The sequence below is a fragment of the Phasianus colchicus genome, chromosome 16 (assembly GCF_987193195.1).
Source record: "Phasianus colchicus chromosome 16, bPhaCol1.hap1.1, whole genome shotgun sequence".
Classification (NCBI taxonomy): Eukaryota; Metazoa; Chordata; class Aves; order Galliformes; family Phasianidae; genus Phasianus; species Phasianus colchicus.
In genome coordinates this window covers 12,639,716-12,666,348 of record NC_143451.1, presented here as the reverse complement: position 1 = coordinate 12,666,348, position 26,633 = coordinate 12,639,716, and the positions used below count along the sequence as shown (strand labels likewise).

The 26,633-nt window shown below is 43.7% G+C and overlaps 1 protein-coding gene across 1 annotated transcript in view; it reads left to right on the top strand.

Annotated features, from left to right (window-relative positions):
• Positions 1-26,633, top strand: part of SDK1 (sidekick cell adhesion molecule 1) — a 364,412-nt gene that overhangs the window by 300,916 nt on the left and 36,863 nt on the right. The window contains exons 30-36 of the mRNA XM_031606919.2: positions 773-967; positions 5,014-5,215; positions 7,424-7,527; positions 9,231-9,301; positions 13,610-13,745; positions 15,578-15,637; positions 17,582-17,683. Coding sequence (XP_031462779.2) covers positions 773-967; positions 5,014-5,215; positions 7,424-7,527; positions 9,231-9,301; positions 13,610-13,745; positions 15,578-15,637; positions 17,582-17,683 — 870 coding nt within the window. The remainder of the gene's footprint in view (positions 1-772; positions 968-5,013; positions 5,216-7,423; positions 7,528-9,230; positions 9,302-13,609; positions 13,746-15,577; positions 15,638-17,581; positions 17,684-26,633) is intronic.

Genomic DNA, 26,633 nt, shown 5'->3' with positions numbered 1-26,633 from the left:
CAGTTGTTGCTAGTGGTGCGTGAGAACTCTGGAAGCCTTCCTTTGCACAGTTAGATCATTAATAATGTATGCTAAACCGTAAGCTCGTAATCATCAGGCAGGCAGGTTGGAGTGGGGCTATCATTTGCAGGCATCAACAGCATTGATTATTGAGTGCAGGAGGATTTAAGTGGGACCACACAGCTTGCAGGCTTCTTCCTTGGGCTGCGGACAGGGACTGCAACAGTGCAGAACAAGAGGATGCTTTTATTGGCAGTCCTGGCATCTACCGTGTAGTTATTGGGGAGTAGGAGAGCTGAGAGAAAGACAAGTGCAAAAAGCAGGGTTAAGAGTTAACTTGAGCAGCATGAGGGCTGCACAGCTGGGGCAATCCAACTGCTCTGCAGCTGAGAAACTTGGAGCTCCAACCAAGGCTGTCACTGTGTGTAATGGACTCTGCACCTTTGCCTTTCCAAAGAGGTACCAGTATGCTCAGGAAAGATTAAATGTTTTTGCGTCTTGTTGGGATGAAGGATGGAAAGCGAGATCCATTTTGCTGCAGCTAATATCCAGCAGACCCTTGTGTGCACCGCAGTGTGTAATTTCCCCATAAGGTGCTGCGCCTGACTGCGAAGGGCTGGCATATAGCAGAGTTTTATAGCACTAAAGGAAGCAAATTACTTAGTTCTGGTCTCAGTTAAACAAGTAATTACAATAAGCTAATAGTCCTGGTGCTACAGCTAGAAAAAAATCCTAACCTCTCTACTCTTTTCCGTCCGTGCCGTGATTTCAGGCTATCAGATTGCATATCGGCTGGCCAGCAGCAGCCCCAACAAGTTCACAACGGTGGAGGTGGGCTCAACAGTCCGGCAGTTCACTGCTACTGACCTCACCCCCGAGTCAGCATACATCTTCCGGACATCTGCCAAGACCCGGCAGGGCTGGGGAGAGCCTCTGGAAGCCACGGTGATTACGACAGAGAAAAGAGGTAACGCTTGCAGCCACGGGTTGAGGTGCTTTCCATTGCATGCCTCTGAGTCTGTGCTGCGCTCACTGGAATTTTAATTACAGGCTGCAGCCTGTACACCTCCTGCTTCTCACGCCATAACCTTGCCCTAAACCATAGCAACGTCATGATTGTGGAAATCTGGTGAGCAAGGCAGGCTTTTATGAGAGGCAATTCTTCTAACCAGACAGGCTGTTGGGGATTGATTTTTCTATCAGATGCCGTATTGGCCATATGCAGCCTCCTTCTGCAGTCAAAGCTGCTTTTTTTTTTTTTTTTTTGGCTTTTTTTTTTTTTTCCCTCAGCTCGCTCATTTTCTAGAAGGATTGCAATCTTAAGAATGTAAGTGATGGATGAATTGCATTGATGAGGGAACACAAAATGAGAGCTGGAGATCTTGCAGAGTTTCTTAACGTGGCTCCTCCATTGCACCTAAGTCCTGACCCATTGTGTTAGCAATTCCTCTGGCCACTCGTTGCTGTATACTCAAGCAGAATGTTTGTATTTGGATTGTCTGGGATTTTTCTACTTCTGGCATCAGGCACAACATTGTTGTTCACAGTCTGCATCCTCAAACAAATTCTGTTCTGTAGGGAGCCTACTTGAAGAAAGGAAGAGCTTGTATGTACTTGAATGAGTATAGATGCTTAGATACCAAAAACATCAAAATGTAAAAGACGTATACAAGTTATTAAAGTATCTGGTCTGCATCATTGCATGTTTCTAATGCTTTGGCTCAGTGCTGCAGTCTTAGAATGGATCTCCAGAGCTATCAGAAAAAAATGCGTTTTCTATTTGTGTATGAACACTGATTTCTCATTCGGAGCCAAAAGAGGGTGTGTTAGCAAAAAACAGGAGGTTAGACTTTCCTTAGGTCTTGCACCAGATGCCATGTTCCAATGCAAAGCACTTATCTGGACTTTTGAGCTGACAGTCAAAGCTACCACAACAGTGGTACCAGCATCACTCCCTTCCACATCACTGCATTCTGTGCCACGTGCCACGCTGACCCACGGTGCTGCCTCTGTATTCATCTTCAGGAGAACTTGACACTCAAAAATCACTACCACACAACTCCTGTGATTTATAAAAAGCACAGTTCAGAGAGAAGCACACCTCAGCAGGCAGCCAGAACAAACCTCCATAGAGTTATTTCAGCTACTTTTGGGGTATGCATGTGTGCCTGGTCCTGGCTCTTGCCCAAGACGTGCACTATAAGACTTTAAATAACATTTACTTTTAGATCTTAAAATGTGACTACCAAGTGGTCTCTCATTTTCAATCTTTTCTACATTTTACCAAATCATTCAGTGCTAAAGCACGGATCTCCCTTGCTATTAGCTCACATCTCCCTTGATACTTACCTACAATATACAGGGCATTGCCCTGATGTTCAGCCACCAACAGGGAAGATTGGTTGGGTGCATTTCTACTTTTGTCCTGTGTGATTGGTGCTAAAATTCCCACCAGCACAGCTCTCCAAGTCATGTGCAGCTTTCCCAAGCATAACAGTGCTGTCCTCAGAGAAAGAACCTCTGGAGCACAAAAAGTGCCTCTACTAAAGATGCTGTCTATCAAGCAGGTTTATCAGTTCAAGGTTTCTTCCACCCTTGTCTGATTGTTGTCAAAGTGGAAGTTTAAAGTCCAATATGTGCAAGTTTCAGAAAAAAAAACACCATGCCCAATAAAAGTAAACACTCAAAGCTCAGAGCTTCTCCTTTTCAATAAGATCTGCTCAGATTTCCCAGGCTGTTGCTGGGTACACAATGGCTCAAGGCAGAACTCCCAGCTCCACTTCAGGAGCAATGATCCCTTGCTGCTATCAGTGCTTTAGGGTTATCTTGAGTAGGCAAGTCTTAACATAAAGTGAACTCTTTCTCTTTTTGATGGATGTCTCTACTGTGTCTGTGTGCATGCTATGGAAATGAGTCCCAAGGCATGGAGAGTTAACTGTAGTGATCCTGTATGTGAAGAGAAGAATACATAATCTTATATCAACACAATTAGTATTCTGGATTGATAAAGAAATTTATCCAGTGCAACTATTCTGGTAACAAGTAAATAAACAAACAAGCCTGGAACTTGTATACATAACAATAAATATTCTAGAGCGAGAAGATATTTACTTTCCATTAATAAAAATGTCCTTGGTGTCCTTGATACTGAGATAAGCAGGCATAAAAATTCCCTTGAAAATCACTGAAATTGGTCCCTCATTCGTGTCCTTTAATTCCCTGTATACTGCCAATAGAAATCTTTGTATTTTACAGTGATACCTCTGATCTACAGACCCCAAGCTGTATGGCAGCTGCATTCTCCAGAGGTGCCTCTGTAGTGCTCTGGGTCTACAGAATGGAACGATATCCTTCAGAGCAGTCAGCACCAGGGATCCAGGCAGAGCAGAGCCACGAGATGTAAATGTAGCAAGAAATTAAAAGGAGTCCATTGAGTCATAAGGCCCAGCCTTACATTCCTGCACAAACAGCTCACCTGAGCATTTGCTCGTGGCTAAACTCCCATAAATAAACTCTTCACACTAATGGCTTTGTACGTACAGTCAGGAAGTATATCTTGCAACACAGGAGATTTTAAGATCTCCCGTTGGCAGCAAAAGTAAACCCAATCACTGGAGACCAACGGCAAGATCTGACCTGCCCAAAACTGCACACTGCTTAAAGCTTATCAGCAGTATTAAATCCCCACATGACACTCACTTCCTCTGATAAAATAACCCCAAATACCTGTCTCAGCCTGTCAGTGTAAGGCGTTGACCTTTTGCATTGTGCTCTGGATCGCAGGCTGCTGGCACCGAGGAATTCCTGCAGCTAATAGCTTACAGATCTTTTGGCACTGATGTCAGCAAGATCACGCTGCAGAGAGATGCCAAAAAATACAGGAAATGTTCTGGAGGATGGCAGGAAAACAAAGTGCTCGCCATACAGAGCTGGGAGGAATCATGCAGTCAGGGGTGTGCTTATATGGAAACGAGTGCTGATGAAGTTGAATTGAATTGCTTCTCAAAAGCAAGTCACTGTGGTGTCTCCAATCAATTTCTGCTTTATTACGTGCCACACGTTTTAATCAGAATCAATAATCTTCATGATAAACAATTAAACAATTATTCCTCACTCTATAGAGTTTCTCTATTGAAATCAATGGAGTACAGAGACACAGTGACAGGAAAGGAGATCTATATGGAAGCAGTGGGGCTGGCATGCTCACACCTGCGTTACCATTCCCTGCCTCGTCTGAAAGGTGTGCTGTTAATTGCTCTGGAGGGATGTCCTTCAGCATTGGCACTGCCTGGTTTGACATTGCAGGTTCAAGGGCAGTGAGTGGGAAGGGAAGCAGAGAGGCTGTCTGTGAGCACACTGAGGAGGTACTCGAACTCCAGTTCTGCCTCGTCCCCAAAGTGTGGTTGGAAAGAGCAGCAGCAGGAGCTGCTGATGGTCCCTGATCCCTGCCAGAGATTTGGTGCTGGAGTTTGGGATGGGCCATAAGTTGTGCACTTGAACGCTGCCACACACCAGCCTGTTCCAGCCCATTTCATTCTCTTCTTCATGCCCTGACAAGGGAGCAGCTGGTGGAAGAGAATGCCACATGGCACACAGCACACGGTACCCAGCAGTAAGCAGGGGTTAAGAAGTGAACCAGTTTACAGGCAAATTCTGCCAAGGAACTATTGCAGCTGGAAGCACACCTGGGTTTCATTAAAGACTTCTCTGGTTTGCTTGGCTGATGATCCTAGCAGTTCTTCTCAACCTGCCAGGTTAAGATCCTTGCGAGTTTGAAATCTGCTGGTAGAAGGGTGTAGGTTTAGTGATGACCTTTTACACTGGGAAATAAGAATGAGTTTTACTGCTCATCTTTGCAGCAGAAGGTAAAAGAGTGGAGATGGCTTTTGTACTTCAAATCCAAAAGTTCAATCTCCTGTGGCATTACCACTATGGAAATCCAATTATGCTGTCACATTTTATATTAGCTTGAATAACCTCTCAAGGCAGCACCACACTGTGGTTCAATTGCAGAGCGCCCGGCCCCCCCCCAGCAGCTGACCACCCCCCAGACCGACGTGTCATCGCGGAGCCTGCAGTTGCATTGGGTCCCTGGAAGTGATGGATCGTCACCCATACGATATTTTACAGTCCAAGTGCGAGAGCTGCCCGACGGAGACTGGCAAACCTACTCCTCTTCCATCAGCCACGAGGCAACGTCCTGCATTATTGAGAGGTACCATATGATCCCAGCCTAGCATAGAAATTCCTGCACTTTCCACTTAGGGCAGATAGGAAGCCAAAGCAAGCATCACTTAGGCTCAGTCTTCTGGGGGGAGGCAGGTTAAGGGAGCTTCACTGATTCCATTTTGGAGTTGGTGTTACGAACAGCAGCTGAGAGATCCACAGAAGGTCATGCAATAAATCTAATTACAGCTGAATTGCAATGCGTCTTTCTGAGGCCCTACCTGAAAGCTCTGCATGGAAAATAACACTACTCAGGCTAAACCAAATGTAGCTACGCAGTACTCTGCAAAACACAGCTAGTGAATAATCCTTTCAGTAGTGGCTGATGCTAAAATCCACTCTCGGTGCTGCATTGCAATTATCTCTGTATAAGCTTTTCCAGATGAAATAAGAAACATTTTTATCTGTACTTTCCATACTGAAGTTTATAGATAGCATCAGAATGTCTAAACTTTGTTATTCAGACTTCATTATCTCCTCAGAAGTTCTGTTGTAATTAAAGTCCTTATAACATCCACAAAAGCAATTGAGTGTCTATGAGGAGGTTCTTGTTTTGCTGTCCATTTACTCTATTGACCAGCTAGTACAAATCAGATTATCTCTAAAAGGCCATGAGCTTTTGCAGAACACACTATTCAGAGCATTCAGATTCAGATTTCTCAGCTCTGTTATAAAAACATCAGTGGCTGTGACATATGGCTGCTCTCTCTGCTCATGTGCCAAAAGATACAAATACATTGGGATCATTTGGTCTGACTGCGCAGAAAAAAAAGGAAACTTGACAATTATATTATAAATATAAACCTGATCCATTAACCCTGCAAGTATTATATCCTCCATGAATTATACCCAGTATTTTTCCAGTCAAAACCTCTAAAATCATGGAGACCAGCCGAGTTCTTTTAGCTCGATGTTAGCGTTACTGAGAAGATCTCTATTTCAAGAAAGATAAGCCAAATTATTGAAGTTGCTGTCCAGTGTTCTAATAGGGTGGCACTACTGAAAGGCTAAAAACATCTTCCCCTGAATGTCCAGGAAAGTACTCTGTGTGTGATGCTAGAGCACTGCCCATCAGAATGCATTATCCCTCGATATTTAATCATTCCTTACAAGTAGCTTTACTTGGGTTGTAGTCAGTGTTACATCTGCCAGCTGGTGGCTAGACACTTCCAATTAATCAGATAAATCCCCCGTAACTTACAGCTCTGCATTTCTTGTCTCTGCCTGTGAACTAAAGGCAGCCTCCCCCGCACCGCCCTGCCAAGCCACGCCAGAAGGATCTCTGCTAAGGTTATGTCAGCTGGAAATCGCTCTGTGCATATCTTAAAGCACTGCATTGATAAAAAAGAGCTGCAGGGAATCTGTTGTTACTGACTTTATTAAATAATCCAGGTAATAACATTAATTTAAGCTTCAGGAGGAATAAAATGCACTGATCATACAGCATGCTCCAGAGGATTAGTCAGAAGGAGGTGGTGTGAATTCTGGAGCCTGCAGCATCCTGACTCACCGCTGGCCTGGCCACGTCACCGATGTCCTCCGTGCCTGTCCTGCTCTGTGCAGCAGGGATGTTTGGAGGATGTCTCTGACAAAGCTTCTGCTTTGCCACGGAAGCCAGTTTTTGCATCCCCATGCAGCACAGCAGTCAGAGGTTGCTGTATGGGCTGCACCTTCCTGGCTGTTTTTTTTTGATTCAGCTATGAGTCGTAGAACCTTAGACGGTTGGGGGGGAAGTGGTCTTAAAGATCAGAGAATCCCTGAATGGTTGGGGTGGAAAGGACCTCGTAGCCCCACAACCCCACCCCTGTGTGTGCTGACTGCCCCCCACCAGGCTGCCCAGGGCCCATCCATGGCCTCAGGCACCTCCAAGGATGGGGTAACCACAGCTCTGGGCAGCAGTGCCGGCGCCTCACCACCCTCTGAGTAAACCATTTCCCCCTCACATCTAATCTAAATCTCCCTTTTTCTAGTTTAAAACAATTCCCCCTTGTTCTGTCAGGATGCTGATGGCAGTGAAGGTGCAAACAGCACCACTTGATGGTGACCTCTGAGGTGATATTGGTAAGAGAAGCCGTTCCAATGGCTTTTTTTTGCCGGTGGGCAGGCTGCTCATCTGTAGAGGTCGAGGCACATTAGGAAGCAGTTTATGATGGTGCATGGAGATTTCACCCCTTAGCCTCACTTTTTCATCCCACAGCTTGAACCCGTTCACCTCTTACAAGCTGCGTGTGAAAGCCACCAACGACATCGGGGACAGCGACTTCAGTGCCGAGACGGAGGCGGTGACAACGCTGCAGGATGGTGAGCATGGGGTGGGGACACTGCCATGGGATGGGTGCTTGGATGAGCCCCTGGATCCACTGCAATGTGTTTTCTGCTGTGCCCAGAGTAAAAATTCCAACATCAAGTGTGGGTTTGTTCCTAGGAGATTGATAACAGGTAGTAATGAGATTGGGTTGAATTAATAGCAGGCAGCCTTAAGTGTCCTGCTGTGCACTCTGAATGAATCATACTTTCAGGAGTCTCCAAATGGAATTAAACTCCTTTTGATTGGCTTCCAAACTCTGCACTAACCATTATCTTTGCAGAAATTGAATAATTTACAAGAGATCATTAAAAATAAATGTAGTACCATGCATACATTTGAAGAAGTTTCTTCAATTGTTTTCACTCACAATCCGCATCAGTCTGCAATACAGCAAAATTGTTGAGGTATAAGTAAGAAAGAGCACCAGGCTCCTGGAAACATGAGCATTTAATCCTGCAGATCAGGACTAATAAACTGTGAATGACATTGACAAGGCTTTTATTTTTAGCCTTAGAGATCAGCTTCTAATTCCTTGATTGTAGAAAGGCACTGCTTGAATGCAGAAGTAGCTCCGATGTCTTGAATGGGACTACCAGAGGGAAAAAGAACTCTGCAAAGTGTGACAAAGGATCTGTATTTACCCTTGGACCGGGAAATAGGGTAATATTGGGATACACATCTATATACAGTGCTCAAAATTAGTGTTTAATAGGGCACAAAGTGACTGGTGACTCAGAGATATGAAAATAGGAAAGAATTTTGCCAAAGAATGTTTGAAGAATGTGATCTTGAAATTACAAGACCCGGTGGGCAGAGCTCAGGAGTATCCTGGTTTAAACAAGACCCTGTGTAGTGCTTGAAAAGATGTGCCTAGCAGCCTCTTAAAGGCATTTCAGCTCTCCAGCTTCCCAAACAATAGCTGCTGTATGGTACAGGCTGTAACCTGTACTGTTGAGGCAATACCAACTCAGTGCTTTGGAATTTAAAATTTCATTTTCAGTTCTCTTTGAATTTAGCTACCGTGAATCCAGAGTTGTGCTTGGCCTCCTCACAACGCAAGAGGGAAACCCTGTGAAAGCTCCTCACCTCCTTAACAAACTGTGAACATTTATTCTGCTGAGCAAACCTGGAGCTGCCACCAGAGCATTGCACTGCAGAGGGCTGTCAGCTCCTGATAAGCATTCCCTCCTTTGTACTTGAGCTGCAGGAGAGTGTGCAGATGTGTTACAGGCCATAAGCACAGGAATGGGTTAATCCATGTTAAATCAAGTTGTCCTGATTGAAATAATCTGTGAATACATGACACAGACTCCCAAAAGCAGTGGGCTTGCCCCAGCTGTGCCGCAAATGCCATGGAAAATTTGGGAGCAATTTGCTCACACTTTACAGCATGCATTCAGCTGGTTTAACTTCCTGGTGAATTTGTATCCTGCTGCTTATGAGCAGCCACTGTTATCAGCTTTCTCCAGGTTTATGCCCTGAGCTTTGCTCACGTTCCTCCTCAAGTTGCCAAGGCCACAGGTAGAGCAGGGATGGGTGAGAAGCATCTGGTTTCTGCTTGAGTTGCAATATTCAGATCCCTAGCACTGTTTTTGAGACCCACCACATAGGAATTGGGGTGGAAGATTTTGGTGAATGAACTTCCCATTTCTCTCCTGTTGTCTAACTGCTTTGGTTACCTCTTTTTCTCCTTCAGTTCCAGATGAACCCCCTGGTTCTGTTCTGGTCACTCCCCACACCACTTCGTCTGTCCTTGTGCAGTGGCAGGTAGGTAAAATAGAAAATTGTGATGTTTCTCATTGGCATTGACTTGTTGGCCTTAATGGCTCATTGCAATGGCTGTTTTTCTGAGCTGGAAGGAGTGTAGTAAAGTTGAAGGACTGCCGTTACTTCCTTGTTTTCCTGATCTGTGCATTTATTTCAGTGATGGAAATTTCTGGCTGTTGTCTTTGCTTTGTGCCCCATGAAGGAAAGCTTGAGAGGGAAGAGTTTCTGCCAAGATGCCTGAGATTACAGCTTGTACAGATTCTCCTGTCCTCTTATTGATATCAGTAGAGGTGCATCTTTATAGGAGAGCATTTACTGGTGTGTGGCATTGGCAGAGATCAGGTAATCAAAAGCTCTGTTGTTCTCATTGTGCATTGCCTCCTTCAGCTGCTGAAGTAATCAGAGGTGTATGCTGTGCCCGAGATCCTGTTCATACCTTTGAGGAGCTCCACATGCTCTGTTGGCTCTTTGAGGGCTAAAAAACTAAGATTTCTTCAAAGAAAAGAAAAGCAAGTTCCAGCTCTCTGTAATATCTCCGAGTTGGATATGAAAGTATTCGTGCCGAGTCTGCATTATATACACACATTTCCTGTGCCTTCCTTTATCTTCCCATCCAAAACTGGCCTCCTGGGATATGTTGGAACATTTTGTGACCCACTGCCTGAGGCTTCTTTTTGTGGAGTAAGCATTAAGAGAGGGAACCCAGTGGGGTACTGCACGTTAACCATAACCTGCTCCGGAAAGCCTCTGCCCACCCTGCTCCCGAGATGATGTCCCATGCACACAGTAAAGATAGCTTTGGACAGATTGTATTATAGTGAAAAATGTGCCTAACGCGTTTACAGTACAGATGGGGCTCCTTGCATGTTGGAAAAAAATATATGTATGAGGGTCTGTTCATTGCTATGCGGCAGCACTTTAAAAATACGCCTGGCTGTACTGAGGGGATGCTGGCCCAAGTTCACGCAGCTTAACGCTACGTAACATCATTGCTTACAGCACCTTGAGCAAATAGAAGACATGCTGAACAGTTTTACCAAAGGAGTTATGGAGAGACATAAACCTGTTGCCCCACCTCCAAATAAAGCCCACGGTGAAGGAAAAGGCATAGGGAAGGGCAAGAAGGAGGATGCGAGGCACAGCGTACCGTGGAAATAAACGTTCCCCCAATTGACTGATTATTGGTGTGTAGTTAATGTGAAATAGGTGGTTGTTTAGGTAATTGGATGCTTTTTATTTCATGAGAATGAAATGGGGTTGTTGTGCCAGAGCCATCTCAAGGGAGTTGTGGGCGATTATATGTCATTACTACATGTATATTAATAGATCCCGGTAATTCAGCCGCACTGTATTTTTCAAATAAACAAAAATCTTCAAGTCCCACAATAGCCTCCAATTAAGAAGTTGTTTCACAGCAGTGTTTAAGAAATAATGTAAACTGAAAACAGCAGTCAAGCTAAATGGGAGAGTAGATTTCCAAGCAAAGCTAAATTTTTAACTTTGAGCTGTGTTAATAATTCACGGAACAAACTCTAGATGCACTATCTGTGCTTTCAGCTGCTTGGTCCAATCAGTCCATTATTTTTAAATTTAAAGTAGGGGGAAAATAAGTAATTTCCATTGAGGTCTGCTCTATCAATAATGCAAGGTTATTTCAGATGTTCTGGAGGATGTTATAGTTAATATCAGGATTATGTATGTTCTGCTTCTGCCATAGAGACAGCAATTATTCAAACTTACGTTGTTTTCTTTCTTCTTCCAAGAGCACAAAACTGTTTCTCTTACTCGTGTACAATGTTATGGGCTGCCACTCATAATCATTTTACCTGTTTCAGCAGATCCCTCAGGCCTCCATACAAAACCCTAAATAATCCATTACATCAAAAGCAGTGTTCTGTCCGCGAGAGACAGATAGGAAGGGGAAGACCTGACCTTTTAGCAGAGTACCCTTTTCAGGAAAGAAACATCGTTTCTATGGCAAGGAGAAAGACAGATTTCAAGCCATTTATTTTCTGAGCTTTCCTCCTAAATTTGAAGAAGAGGAAAAATGGAGAATCACATGGAAGTGTAAGAAAACAATGCTCACTATCAACCAATCAGTGTTATGCCACAGTGAGGAATGGAGCTCTGTCTGTTATCAGCTGTGTGGCAGAGTAAGGAGGAACAGCTTCAGTAGTGTTTTTCCTTTTAAGAATGTAAGATTTCCACTTCCAACTTTTGTGGGGGTGTTTTAATTTAAAAAATAAAAATAAAAAAAAATAGTGCTACATAAGATTGTAATAAGGAGGTTATTAATATCTCATCTGCATCTTGCAGAGGAGAACATTTTGAGCCATGGAAAAAGCTGTCATTTCCTTGGGGCTGTTTGTTTAGTCCTTTGCTTAAGGGATCTGGCCTGTGGCTAGAAAAGGCTGAGAGCAGTGAGGTGCTGGAACAGCTGCCCAGAGAGGCTGTGGATGCCCCATTCCTGCAGGTGTTCAAGGCCAGATTGGATGGGGCTCCTGGCAGCCTGGTCTGGTATTAGATATGGAGGTTGGTGGCCCTGCGTGCGGCAAGGGGTTGGAGCTTGATGATCCTTGAGGTCACTTCCAACCCAACCCTTTTTATGATTTTGTGATTCTGTGACAAGAGGTTGATTTATTTACCTTGTAGAATGGGGTCTGGGAGGGGATGTAGTTGCTCTTTTTAAAATACAGCCTAGGAGTAAAGACCCCACAAGGAGAACAATGTAATCCAAAAGGCGATGTTAGCAGAGGATCAAATTGTTATAGACTCACTATGAATTATTTAGATGAGAAATTAAATGAATGTTTCTAACCAGCCGAGTAGTGGAGTAGCTTTCCAAAGAAATCCTGGGAAGCAGAAAAAAATAGCTCATTTTCTGGTGGAGCTTTCACTGTGAAAAGGACTTTGAATTGTTTTCTGAGGGCCCAACTTGAAGGTTCTCAATTTCACAATCCTGTGCTCCTAGGTCAGTCTGTAATGCTAAACAATAATGAAAGACAGCCAAAGCTTCTGCAAAGGATGGAGTACTATAATCAGTATGAAACATCATGATGGAGGAGGACAAACAAAGCAAGGCACTTAGAATTTCCAGATTGCTTTCAGCAGGTTTCAGGCAAGACAACTGCAAAAGAAGCAGGCTTCTTCCAGGAGCATTTTCTTGGTAGCTTGGTAGTTTTCATAAACTCTGGATCACATACTTTTCTTTTTTGACTCCCCTGAACTACAGTCTTTTTACTTAATTCTTTAGTCCTTACCCAAAGAAAAATCTTTTGCATAAAATGAGCCAGGACCACCCTCTTTCTTTCTTCTTTTGTAAGGAAGCAATGTTAGATTCTTGTCATTTCAGGAAGCAGAGTCAGGTTATTACCAAATATCTGCCTCCTTTCTTGTAAAAAATATGCTTTTGACTTTCTTCATTAGAATTACATGTGGTATTACCTTATGCTGTAATGGGGTATCACACTAGTGGTTAATTTTTTAATGATGGACTGAAGATTTCTGCAGTAAAGTTCTCGAAACTGCTAGGAATCTTTCTGGATTAAAGGCAAGGTCATTATTAAAATCCTTTTCATTTATCCTTTCAGCCCCTTAAGTTTTGGTACAAGAATCTTTAGAAGATAAATGGCTCAGGGCATCTTTTCTTCTCCGCAGTTCATAGCCTGCATTAGATTCATGAAAGTCATTTTTTCCCAAACACGAAGAATCCCTTTGCTTGTCTTTACTGAAGGAAGCCATTCAGACAGAAAATTCCTTTCAGTGTACAGACTGTACGTCTGTATCTGAAGGAAGATGTGAGGGGCTGCTGAAGAATCCTTTGGATGTCTTTCAGCATCTAGTAGCATGTTGCAGAGGAACAAAGCGTGTATTTGGGCCAGCTCAATGCCATACATTCCCTATTGCTCCAAGCTGCTATGGAGGAGATCTGGGTTTTCCCATGGGTCTCAACCAATGCAACACACAGGAGTTCATCGTGCTGTGCTTCCTCTCTCAAGCCTCTCTGGCAGCTATTTTCATCATCCTAACGAACCACAGAATGGTTCGTTACTTTTCAAATGGCTCTTGGTTACTCTAAAGGTAAATATTGTTAAATGAAGGCTCTATGAACATCCATCCACGAAGGACGTTGCCTGCGACAAAATAATTTACTTTTGTCATTTCCAAAGCGAAACACTGGTTTGCTGTGTTGGTGACCGTCAGCGTGCATTTTCAGTAATCTGTTATTTATATTCTGCATCCCACAAATTTGTTGCTAGTTACCATGCTCATCCTAACGAGAATATTCTTCACGTGAACATTTTTCAGCCACCCAAAGCAGAGAGTTTGAACGGGCTGCTGTTGGGGTACCGCATCTACTACAGGGAGCTGGATTACGACGCCGGGTCTGCAACTGAATCCAAAGCTGTCAGGAACCCCTCAGCTTTAAGAGCTGAGCTCACACGTAAGCCTGTGTTTTGGATGCTTATCTTATCCCTGGATGTCTTTATACCAGACGCTATGTGCACTCCTACTTATGGAAAGAACGCACCATTATGCCCAAAGTGCTGGAGATAATTTAGATTTCACCCAGTCAAGGTGAAGATGCTGGAAAATGCTAATAGCCTCTGTCTGATCAGCATCGCTTGTAATGGTGCACTCTAATCTGTGCCAGCGTGCTTGAATCGATGTTCTGTCCTCCACGTCCCCTCTGATTTCCTGCTTTCTGCCATCTCCACAATTACCCCGGTAGACATTTTCTGCCATCAGGCAAAAAGGAGAGAGATTTCATTTTCCTCAGCTTGCTATTTTCTAATAGTTTTTATAATTGACATTTTGTTTTTCTTTTTGCAGTAGAGGAAAACAGCTGAGGAGAAATCTTAAATAGCACTTGTAAAATTTTGAAGTGCTTGTCCTTATTTTGGAAGAAAATAGCAAAAATGAGCAAGAAGGTGCATGCTTGCTCTGGTGGTTGCTGGGATTTTTTTTTGGAAGGAAGGTAGAGAGGGAAGGGAATAATAGAAAAAAGTGAAAAAAGCTTAGACAAAGGGTAGAAAGGAAGAATAGGCAGAGTAAGGTGATGGAGGTAAAGATGTGAGTGCTCAGTAACCTTACAGATATGGCCCAGCAATGAGAGGTGCTCACAGCAGGACCGACTTTAGTCCTGTTTGATGTCAGTGGAATATTCAGTGTAAGATGAAGGTCTATGAGCAGCAGAATATGCCAAGACTGCTTTAACGTCTTACATCATCTCCCATGTTTCTCTGAATCCCTAAACATGGTTTCTATAAAAGCAAAAATGATTTTTGTGTGAATGTGGGAAAGGTGAATGTATTAATGTAGCATCAGCATCCATCTGTGATTCCATTTACATTGTCAGACCTGAATGAGGGCTCTGGGAGCACAGAGGTTAAAGCAGAGCAGACATGTACAGCTCCTCCAGGTGCAGGCATGCACAAGTGTTTTTTTTCCAGGCAAAAGCTGAATGATGAGCTGTGTATCTCATCATAAAGTAATGACTTTGGATGCTCACTAGTCTTGTAAGCTGGAAGCTTGTAATACCTACTGGTTTCCTCTCTTCCCTCTTCTTGCTGGCCCTGCAGCAATGCTGCTAATGGCTGTATAGTAGAAAACACCTTGCTTTGCTTCTCCAGGGAGGCAAGAGGGGGAAAAAAAAAGAGTGGGAGACAAGTATTATAAGAGAAATATCCCTCTTTCTCCTCATAATATGACAGTTCTCACCACAGTGCACCCTTGTTTCTCACTGACCTGCAGTTTTACACTGCTTAACATATTACTGCAGTTCATTCACAGCAGGAATGTTGAATTCTGTAAGTGAAACTGTGGGAAATCTAACATACATTTAAAGAAACGGGTCCTACCGTACTGTAAGTGTTTGCTCTTCGTGGCCCATGTTCCAAGTCTTTACCCTGCAGCTCTCTCTGTTTCAAATTTTGCATGTTGAGACATAAGAATGCTATACAGTGTTTAGTTTCTCCCCTAGAAACTGTTTCCTTTGCACTCATTTATTCTGTTTAATCTAAGAGTCAGAACATTTCTGTATTGCATATTTGTGTGATTCTCTGTTTGAGGAGGAAATGAAAAAACCCGTGTGAGTGAGATGCTTTTGATGTGTTACAAGAGTGATGTGGTTTTATTGCCCTTCGAGGTATAGTCCTAAAGCTCAAACTGTGTGTGTGTGTGCTGCATCATTTGCCTCTGTCTCTGCTGTACATCATTTGCAATAACTGTTTCCTTGCACTGTAACAAGCTTTCTGCTTTGCTTACCCTGAATAGCCCAAAGCAGCTTCAAGACAGTGAACAGCAGCTCTGCATTAACGACGTATGAATTAACACGTAAGTGCACATTGCCTTTAGATGAGACTCTTTGTAATGGTTCAAAATACAATGCAGGCAAACTCTTCCAGTTGTCCTCAGCGGATCTGGCAGAAATCAACACAAATTAATGATTCTGGTTTCCGGAGTTCCTTTTTCTTTAAGCCTTTGCTTTCTCTACATCAATAGACATTGATGATGCAAGTAGGTAGTGGTTGTAAAATTGTGGCTGCTGGGAAGGTAAAACATTGTTGACTGTAACAACCCAGCATTGCTGATGCTAAATGAATTTTGATTTGCTTGCTACGTATTTTGCAGTCCATCTGAGTTTAGCAGTATCACATCATTAGCCCTACGATTCAAGCATTGCAATGCTCGAGCATTCCTTAGAGTATGAGGCCAATTTAGAGAGGGCCCAATGAATTTATATGCATCTCCAGAGGTGTTTTCAATTGGAAATGAATAAAATAGCATTCGACAGAGTTAAAAGGCAAGTTGCTTTGTGGTGATGATGGTTCACTAGATAGGTTTTGCCCAAGGCTTTTGAGTCACAGATTGTGCTGGGCTAAAAAAAAAAGAAGCCCTATCCCCACTGAAACTTGCATGCATGAACTCTCATATGTTCCATTTTCTTCCACATCCAGTTAACGCTAAAATCTCCCTTGTGGCTTTTCATGGCAGCAATTAAACTTTCTCTGTACCAGCTGCCTCGTACTGAAATTCTAATCAGGAGCTATATATCTTACATTTTTTTTTTTTAATATTTATTAATGGACTGGCAAAAAGTTAGTGATGTATTGGATATCATTTACTCTATACCGGAGAATAGGAAACGAGGCTGAACTCTGAGTCAGGCACAGGAGCAAGGCACTTGTAAATATTTCCATGGAAGTAAAACTTGAAGAACCAGCATGATTAGACTTATTGAACCTCACCAAACCGATAGCATTCTGTCAGCCTCAGAGAGAAAGGTACAGTGTGATTCATAGATAACAGAGAAAATTATTGGCAAAGGGAGAAATTTGTACCCCTGGCCATGCATGTCTTAATCAATTCTGAGCTCATTTAAATACAGCGATTTATATTATTGATCTCTTTCTTACTTTAATTTCACTGTTAAATATTTTAGATGATAAATATTTCTGTTAGAATTGATTCTTCCATCATAGAAAGGCAAAGTCCAAAACTGCTCAGCTGCTGCCTTCCCAGTGACACTGACATGGTTCTAATCCATCCCCATTTACATCTATTAATTGCCCCCATACCATTGGGTTTTCTTGTTTTTTCTGTCGCACTGCTTTTATTGTCCTACCTTATCTGTAAATAGTTTCTATGTCAGCTAATAAATTGGTTCTGTGATGGTCAAATGGAACCCACATTTCAAATTCTCCTTTCTCTTTGTGATTGACGTTTAAACCATGTTCACGTTGAGGGAGAAAGATATGCATGCAGTACTTTGAATGGGACCACAACTTCCCTGCTGCAGGTTGTCCTCTGGATCCTGTCACAGCAGTGACATTCTCAAGCCATGCAGCTGCCAGATGACCCCTGGATGGAAGTCTCTGGGGCTAGGCAAAGGCTTGAAGTCATGTTCATTCCTACCAGTAGAGATCAAAATGAGCCCACGTGTTCAGCATTCAAAGTCCCATCTTTTCCCTGTCATTAGGAATGACCCAGAGGTATTCCCCTAGCTAGTTAATCATCAGGGTGATCCTTCTTACTGGAGTGACACAGTGAAAATACTGGAAAATTCTGTCATCTCGTAGCAAAGATCTTTCATAATTGTGCAGACCCTACTGTGATGAATGTGTTGAGGAAGGGTGGAAGTAGATAGCACTCCATTGCACTGTTCTAAGGCAGTATTTCATGAGAGAGGTGTGGTGATGAAGAAGTGATGGAGACTAAGACAGGTCAATACTGTAATATGCCATGAATAATAATATGTAATATAATTTACATTTTCAGAGTTGAAGAAATACAAGAGATATGAAGTGTTGATGACAGCATATAATGTCATTGGTGAGAGCCCTACCAGCACACCAGTGGAAGTGTTCGTGGGTGAAGCAGGTAGGTAAAACAGGCTTATATATATATATTTTTTTTTAGTGTCATCAAGTTCAGGCATTCTTCAAACATTGGGAAAGGACTTGATCATTATCTCTGTCAGTTTTCTGTAGCATCCTCTCCTGGAATAGGTTGGCACCAATAGCTTCTTACCTTTTCAAAGCCAGTTGGTCTACAGTAATAAGGGAAGAAGGTGCATTTGAAAGAAAAAAGAGAAAATCCTTTTTGGAGTTGCAGGAGGATGACTGTTCATACCAAATTAGCTTGAGGGAAAAATTGACTCAAGTTAAAGAAGTAGAAAGTAGAGCATAGGAAAGCCACAAGGGAAAAGAAACAAAACTACAAAACAAGGGAGACTTGGGAAGTTGGTTCTTTTATTTTATTGCTGTCTGTGTAGAGACATTGCCTGTGCACCACATCTTGCTGTATTTTTATGCTCTTGAAGTCAAGAAGATATTGTGTCCAGTTTAATGCTGCCTCTGGAGCTGCAAGATTATTTCAAGAACAGGCAGTCTTCTACCCCTGCATCACATGCAGAAGCTGTGGTGCAGTGTCACTACTCATGCTGCCACTTACTATGGACGTGGTGCATGAATTCAGGCTGCATTTATGAAGTGTAACTTGCCGATCAATTTTAAATCCCTCCATTGGAAGGCCGGAGGCAGACATCAGGACAAGAGAGTTAAGTAGGCGCTCCTCTGAATGCTTTGTGAAACAAGTGCTTTGGCGGAGCAGAGATAACCTGCAGCTGAGCCTGTTCCTCTCCAAGGCTCCAGTGGAGGACTGGAATAGCTGATGCTGATGTCTTCCTCCCCAGCCCGGTGGCGATGCAGGATTTACGGTGACCCCAGCTGGAGAGAGGCTGGCACTGAAATGGCTGTTAGTTATGGTATCAATTTCTGCAGCAACATCTTTTGAAGCTTAGAACAAGAATAGGCAACGCTCCCTCCTGTTGTTCAGTCTGCTGCTGGGAACAGATCTGATTGCACTTTTGTTCTTCTGTCTCAAGGCTAAGATGTAAAAGTTAGCAAACTCAGTGCTAATACAATTTATTGTCATTCACTGAAGATTCTATTGCTCAAAACTAAGTAAAGCCCACTTCTTTTTTTAGTACTGCTTAACCTTTGCATTTCAAATAACGTATGACATTCACTATCTTTCTTTGAAAACGTCATAAATTAATCAGGTAGCGTGTTTCTGGAGACAGCTGGCAATACCTACATGTTTTCTAGTTTGCTGCTGCTCCAGTGTCTTTCTGTAACTGCAGCAAAGGAAGCCCTGAGTGGAGCCAACTGTATCTGACTTCAAAATAGATTTTTGTTTCAGAACAAAATATCTCCCTGCTGCAAACTGAGCCAACAGCTGCATTTCTACACAGCATTTCTACAGAGCATGGAAAATCAAATGGGGAGAAGAAAGAGGTGGTGGTGCTCATGTATGTTAACCAGACAACACTTCATCTTCATTGCAGTTCAGACAGGGAAAGGGCAATGGAGGAGGCCAAACTTGGGATGAAACCAGGCTGCCCAGGGAGTGGTGGGGTCACCAACCCTGGAGGTGTTCAGGAACTGCTGAGATGTGGCACTACGTGGTTTTGTGTCACAGTGGGGATGGGTCAACAGTTGGACTTTGGTGGTCTCAGAGGTTGTTTCCAACCTTAATTATTCTAAGGCTTTCTTGCAAAGGCAGGGCTGGTGTTTTTTGGGGTTGTAACATGACTCAGTGTGGATCCTGGCTCTACCTCTGGTTAGGGACAATCTGGGTTCATGCAGTAGAAGTGATGAACATAGAATCTTCCTGCAGATTTTCACACTTGTAGTGTGAAGTTATTATGCTTTGTTATATAACTGCCTCTTCCACCTCCGGAGCTGGCTGTGATTTATACTGTGAGCAAAGTGATTGGAGCTGGTGCTGCAATTTAGGTTTTAAATTGATTTGTGACACTTTTGAGTAGAAGTGTGCTGTGGAAATGCAAGTTTTTGTTGTTATTGTTTGCTTGATGTTCTTACCCATGGTAGAGTTGGATAAGTAGCAAGCTGGAAAAAATGAGTCCACTTAGCTTTGATGATGGGACACCCATGTAAATAGTAGAGGAAACCTTGGCAGTAAACAAAAGCAACTGACAATGTGAGCATAGCACTGAACATAAAGTGACTGAAACGGACCAGTCCCCAGCCTGGAGGATAATTTATGTCCAAGTACTGCTAAATGGTGCTTCGTTGTGCTGTAAGGGTCTCAGTAATTCTAGTAGGTGAAAGAAGATTCCTTGAAGTTGTAAAAAGGAATATACAGCACACATCTTTGTGGGAATGTGGTGGTTTTAGGTAAAAGAATGTTTTAGGTAACATTTCAGAGGAAATACCCATTTCTGTGCAGTCTGCCATGTTTTGTACAGCATGAAGCATCCAGAAATCATCCTGATGGTTGGTGTGCCGTGTGGGATGGGAGCAGCAAACAGCCCAGCCAGATAAACAGCGCAGGAGGACGAGCATCCCAAACCTTTCCTTTGCTCTTGTGCTCTCCCCTGTGAGACCTGAAAATGTTCCTATCATTGTATCTGGATTTTTACAATACAAACTCAAATAGGCAATGAGTCGTACCCAAGACAGCATCCGAAGTGTTCAGCTCTCATGGGCTTGGGCCAAGGGCAAGTGGAGATTCCTGGCCCAAGTAACAGGGCTGATATGCCAGGTGATTTAAGGGGATGGATGCAGGCAGATTTGGGTTTGGTTTGGTTGGTATTTTTTGTAGTAGGTGGAGCAAAACTTTTTTCTCGTAGCATCAGTTTTGTCCCATCCACTGAAACAGCCCAATAAAGGTTTTATGTCTGCACGTTTGCAAACTTCTCTGATGTGGACAAGAAACCATCCCTATGCTGCACTAATGGGTCTGAGTGGAGCCACTTCCCTCACCTGCCTTGAGCCCCTGCATCCCTCTCCTACGTGGAGGAGATCCATGGAACGTTGCCTATTTAGATCTGGCTGCCCTGCTCATTAGAGAACCACATGCATCTCCTGACAAACAGCACTAAATAAACAAACAAACAAACAAATAAATAAATAAGAATTGAAAGTTGCCACTTGCAGCAGTGAGAAGGGAGCTGCAGCCCCTCAGCAAGTCCCCTTCTCGCCTGGTTAATTCATTGAGCAGTTCAGCTGTCAGGGACTCCGGCTTTGATTGGGAAGGCAGAAAGAAGCTGTGCTGATCATCATCCTGGCCCTAAATGCAGCTGCTACCAGAGGTGCTGTTCTGCTTGACTGAAATTAAGGCTCTGTTAGAGCAGCCCCTACATCAAGAGCATTATTCTGCTGGGTCACTGTCGCTGTCTGATTGTGCCGTGGGCTCTGGAGTTCAGGGTAGTCCACCACCTGCATTTTAATTAAACAGAAAGCACAGGTTTGGGGCAGGCATGCTTCACCTAATTTGGGCTGGTGAATAAAATGGGAGGTGGCAATACAAATCCTGTGCTAACGAGCCTGCAGCATCCAGTGCTTCTCTCATATACTGCAAAGCTGTTCTGGATGAAAAATAATGGAATTCATAATTTTTTTCAGCAGCTGCTGCTGGAGAAGAGTGTGTGTGTATAGAGGGGAGGTAGCAGAAGGGGTGAAGTGCTCTGAAAGACACTTGCCTTTAAATAGGTTGTAAGTCCATTTGTCTGAAGAGGGAGTGATGTGTGTCATTATAACTGATGGTGGCATCGGTGACCTTCAGAATTCACAGGAACTGATGAGGCTGGTTTGTTGTTGTTGTTGTTCTCTTTAATAATGATCTCTCAGAGCCCATTCTGCAAAGGGAAGGGGAAGGAACAAAACGCTGGCAGACAGAGATCCACTCCTTAGAAGTCCTCCACTGAAAAGCTGCTGTGGTTGCTAACATCGTCTTTCAGGAAAGCAGGTTTCGTGCCCATCTCACTTTCATCAGAGTGAAACCTCAGCTTAGAAGGGGGCAGGGCTGGGACAGAGAGTTGAGCTTCTCTTCTCTTATCCTTTACAAATATTTGAATTTACCCCTTGGTGCAAAGCTCACAGAGGCCAAAGCGAATATTCCTCTTCTTGCTGTTATCACAATTATTTCCATCTGCCCGCAGCTCCACAGCTGTTCCTGGAGCTCCCAAAGTTAGTTTTGTGCAGCCACACCTGCAGCAAGGATGGAGGCTCAACCCTGCAGTTACAGCAAGAGTTGTGCTTGGAGCTGCCAGTGTTTTACAGTCAAGGAGCAGAAACTATCTGGAAAGCTCCAAGACCAACAGTAGTGATTTTGAATGGAGGAAGAGAAGACAAAATAGGAGCCATGCTAAGGAGAGGCAAGCCTCACAGCAAAGCAGAGACCAGCATCCCTTTGTGAGCTGCTTGTAGCAAAGAACTCGTGTCACTTTCAACCTGGATGTTTGTGTTCATGCAGTGCCTTTCTGTCTCTCCTGCTAATGCTGGAGAAGGCCATCAGAACAAGGCTGCTTTGTACTTGAGTGTTTTTGTCTCTTTCTGCGGGTTTGTGTGCTCGCTATACGTATAACCTGTGTGGCCTCACCTCCCTGTTGTACGTTGCTTTGTGGAGAAGGGAGACACTCAGCACTACCCCGGGCCTCCCTTTTCTGTAGCATGGAACTGTTTCTCCTTCTCTGCCCACAATGGAGCTGAGAAGATGCTGCACAGAGAAGTCCCCCGTGCCTCCTTGTTAACAACCTGCAAGAGGAATGACAACATTTCAACACATTCAAGCTGGCAGCCTCAATCAGACTGCTGTGGCCCTTTGGCTGTTTTTTCCTATCTGTCTGGGACACACGTGCCCTGTCCCTCTGTGGCTGGCTGTGCCTATGCAGATAGCTGTGTGTCGCTGCTGGCATGGCTGGAAGAGCTGGGTGGGCATTTCCATCCCAGCCCCCACTGGAGAAGGGCAGGGAAGAATCGTTGTGGCCATTTCACACTGCAGTAGTCTAAAACCTGTCAGCCTAGGGACAGCATCTTCCCTTGATAAACAAAAGGGGAGGGAGGGAGGCGAGGGAAACTGGTACAATAAATCATAGGCTTCATTTTCTCCCACTTTAAATAAAGGGGTTGACCTCCCATGGCATCTTAACAGCATCACACTGTGATACATTAAAGTATTTGCTTTTCAGTGGTTGACTCTTCTAAACATCAGCAAAAGGCCACTTTTGGGGGATGGCTGGCTGTTTCAAACATAGATTTTCTTTTTTCCTTTAACTTCAGCATAAAGAATCTGCTGAGCTGTTGCAATAAACAGGGATGCCCTGCTCTGGGCACGATGCTGGGTTTTCATCCTGTCCCCAGTGTCCTGCTCCTTAAGACATGAGTTCTCCACTGAGCTTGAAGTTAAAGATCCAAGCCAAGCTCACCAAACATATACTGAAAAAAAAGCAGAGTAAAGTCAGAGCAGAGCAAGGAAGGAAAACTATAGGAAGATGATGGGGTGAAAAAAAATAAAAAAATAAAAATGAAGAGACCTTTCCCACTCCAAATAGAAAATAAGCCTCTTTTCGGCTTCTCTTGCACTGCTGTAAGCCATTATGGCTATATCCCATGTATCCCAACAGCACTCCCTTTCAGAGAGCCACTGAGAGACCACGTCACTGTTTCAAGGTGGATTTTAAACTCCAGACTCACTTTATACATGGTTTCCATGTAGGGCTTGATTGCAGCAAGTCCAGTGTGCATTTGCTGTTCCCATCAATTCAGCTTCACTGGTGGTAACAGCAGTATAGATAGCACTCAGTCGCATTATCTAATCCTGCAGGGCTATGACAGAACAGTAAAAAATAACAAACTAAAGTGTGCCTACATTAGAGCATTAGTCGTTGCTTGTTACTGGTAGAGCTGCACTGCTGGGGAATTATGGACATGAATTTTCTGGATAGACCTGAGCTCCCTATCCTATTCCAGCTGGCTGTTTTCAAAGGGTAATTTTAAGTTCTTAATTTGTTTATAGATGAGCACATAGTTTTCATAATTAAACTTCCAAATTTGGTAACTTAGCTCAGTAGCTGATCTGTTTTAATGGTAAAACAGAAAGCAACCGTGCCAGTGTGAGTCTGTGGAAGAAGTGTCCTTAATGTCAACATGTCAAAAAGACATCCCTGCAGCTCTCTGGAGACTGAAATCTAATGTCAAGGCAGAAGGAAGCAAAGTCTAAGTGAGAGCCGTACTGCTGTCAAAGCAAGTTATTCTGCCATGGAGGAAAAGGAATTTTAAGCGAATGCATTGGAAAGCAGTGTCCAGATTGAGACATAGATTTGATGGGCTTATTTGACATCTTTAATTCTCCATTGACTATCCAGAAGCTCCCTAAAATGATTTGCAATGTTTTCATGCTGCAAGTAAAAGCTGAATGTGCGCCTCATTAACAGCTCATTAAGTTGTTAATATTGGTCATAAGCAGCCTTTGGTACAGCACAATGCTTTATACAGTGCATCAGCTCCTGCTTAGCTCTGGTTTAATTGCCTCTTTTTATCACATCTCAGTGTACGAAAGATGTTTCCGTCCAAGCAAAAATAAAATCAGATGTTGATCATCTGAGCTTCCTTACCTCTTCCACTGCTCTTAGTGCTGTGGGTGGTGTGGGACTGCCATTGTCATGCGATGTTTTGCCCAAATGATGAACTTTTGTCTCAAACCCCAACAATTTCATGTCGATTTTCAGCACTGACCATAGGCTGAGACAGACAACCATCCATTCTCAGCTTCACCATCTGGACTCTCGCCTTTGTTCTGCAGTTGGTGCAAGCAGCAGTGGGAGTGGTAGGACAAATGGGCGGCTGGTGGTTCTGCTGCAGTGTTCCATGGCCCGTGAAAAGCTTGGTGTGGGGGCATCCCTGCACAGAGGGCAGAGGGATGGAAAGCCTGATCGTGTATGCAAAGCCTGACTGCGCTAGCAGCAGAGCTACTCCATTAAAAGCAAAGAAATTAACCTTCCTTTCAAAAACATGAGCCATCAGTAGTAAAGTAAAATGGACCATAAATCGCCCTGGTAAGGAAGTGGGGAAGCCCCAGGTTGATAACTCACATTCAAGCAGGCTGGAGCTGGAGTATTTTTGACTAAAGGATATTTGCAGTCAAATCTGTGCTCCTTCTAATTGCGTGGTCCTGCTCTGCTTGTTTTTCTTCATCCTGGGATATGTGAGCAAAATGTCATAGGCTTTTCTTTACAGGTCTCAGCTCCCGCAGCGTTGCCTCCTCTGCTCAGCTTTGCTGTGAAGCCAGCTGTAGAGAAACACAGTTGGTTTTCTTTTCTGACATCTGTTTGCTGTACCCGTCGTCAGTCATGGCACTGGAGGTGTTTCAGATTGCCTGTTGTGGATGGAAAGCATCAAAAGTTGCAGTTTTTAGTATGAATTAGCAATAATTCTAAAACACGATGGCCACAGCAATCCAGATGTCAGTGGCATAAGACAGACAGCAGAAATGAATTCACAGGAGCTATAACTGCAAAATGAGCGAGGAGAAAACTTTCACTCCAAAGCGTAGATGTAAATTTAGACTCTCACTCCCCAGGACCACGAGCTCACAGTCCTGCAGGGTCTCCCTGGGGTCTGCAATCTGTAATCCTAAATGAAACTCTCGTGGGGGTCAGCTGCCCAACTTACTTCAAAAACCGCAGTCAGAGGTTATCTCAGTGGCAGATCTCACCTGCTCAGATTGACTTTTTGTGGTACAGTTTGTAACATTTGGTATATGGAAACCTGGTGAAGATTCACCTTAATTATTCGATATGCTCTCTTGACTTTAGTCAAGGAGGATAAGGAGTTGCTGGTGCTTATTAGGCTTCAGTAGGTCTTGCTGTTAGTGAACATTAAGAGGGTGCTTTTGTCTGCTGCCATGAACTTATGGTATTATGATATTAACATGTGGGATTATTAAGTTTTAATGAAAGGAATGTACCTGAAAACAGAGGAGGAGGGCTCTTGGGGAATCAGGGGGCCCAGGGAGATGGTCTGAAGCAGGCAATGTTGCCCCTCTCATGGACAGTCTTCTTGAAAGAACTGAGAGCATCACTTGCTCATGCAGTGCTGCTCCTACTCCTGCTGCAGGTGAAAGAGGAGCCGGGCTGCTATCAAGCACTTCAGCTCCTCACCACCTCATGTGTACTCCTGGGAATGAGTCCTGCACTCGTCAGAGCTGAGCTGCTCTCGGTCATGAAGCCTCACACTGGGTTAGCTCCACTGGCTTTACTGGAACTATCCCTAATTTACCTTGTAATGGAGAAGGGGTTTCAGCTGTAGGTTCACACCTGTGTGTTTGTGCAGCTCTTGCTGCTCCTGCTCATGGGTCCGTCCCTGCTGACTGCTGGGCTGTGTGAGCAGATCCTTGTCGATTCAGAAGAAATACAGAACAAAAACCTGTTTTATTGTTTTCCCTTCCCTGCTTTAACCACCTGTATGCCCTTTCCAGAAGCAGTCTTACAGTTTTGTAAGAGCTTTACTTCTGGGTCAGGTGTTCTCAGTCTCATGATGGATAATCTCAGTATGCAATGTGATAGCCTATTTTAGGCTTTTATTAGCTAAGTAAAACTGCAGCCCTCAGGTTCAAAATATGTAAGTTTTGTTTACAGGTGCTATTTCACAGTACTGCTTTGTGACATCCACCGTCGTTCAGGCATTGTAATGTGAGCACACTAACTTCTTTACATCAGGTTGTATCTGCCTCAGGAACATCCTGGATTGCACATGGCTCGTTTGGAAGGCTGATCTCCATGTTAAAAGATCGATAATCACAGCACCGGTGTTTTCACCACTGCTGGAAGAGGTGGTGAAGGAGAGGATGAGAATTACTTCTGCTTGATTCACTTGCCAGTTTATAAAGGTTCTTCATGAATAAGTCATATCCATCGAGATTTCCTCAGAACATGATTGCCTCCTTGGTTTGAAAAAATGGCATTGGCAGATAACCTCCTCTAGTCTGGGTCCACGAGTATCCATTTCTAGTCCTTGTTTCATTT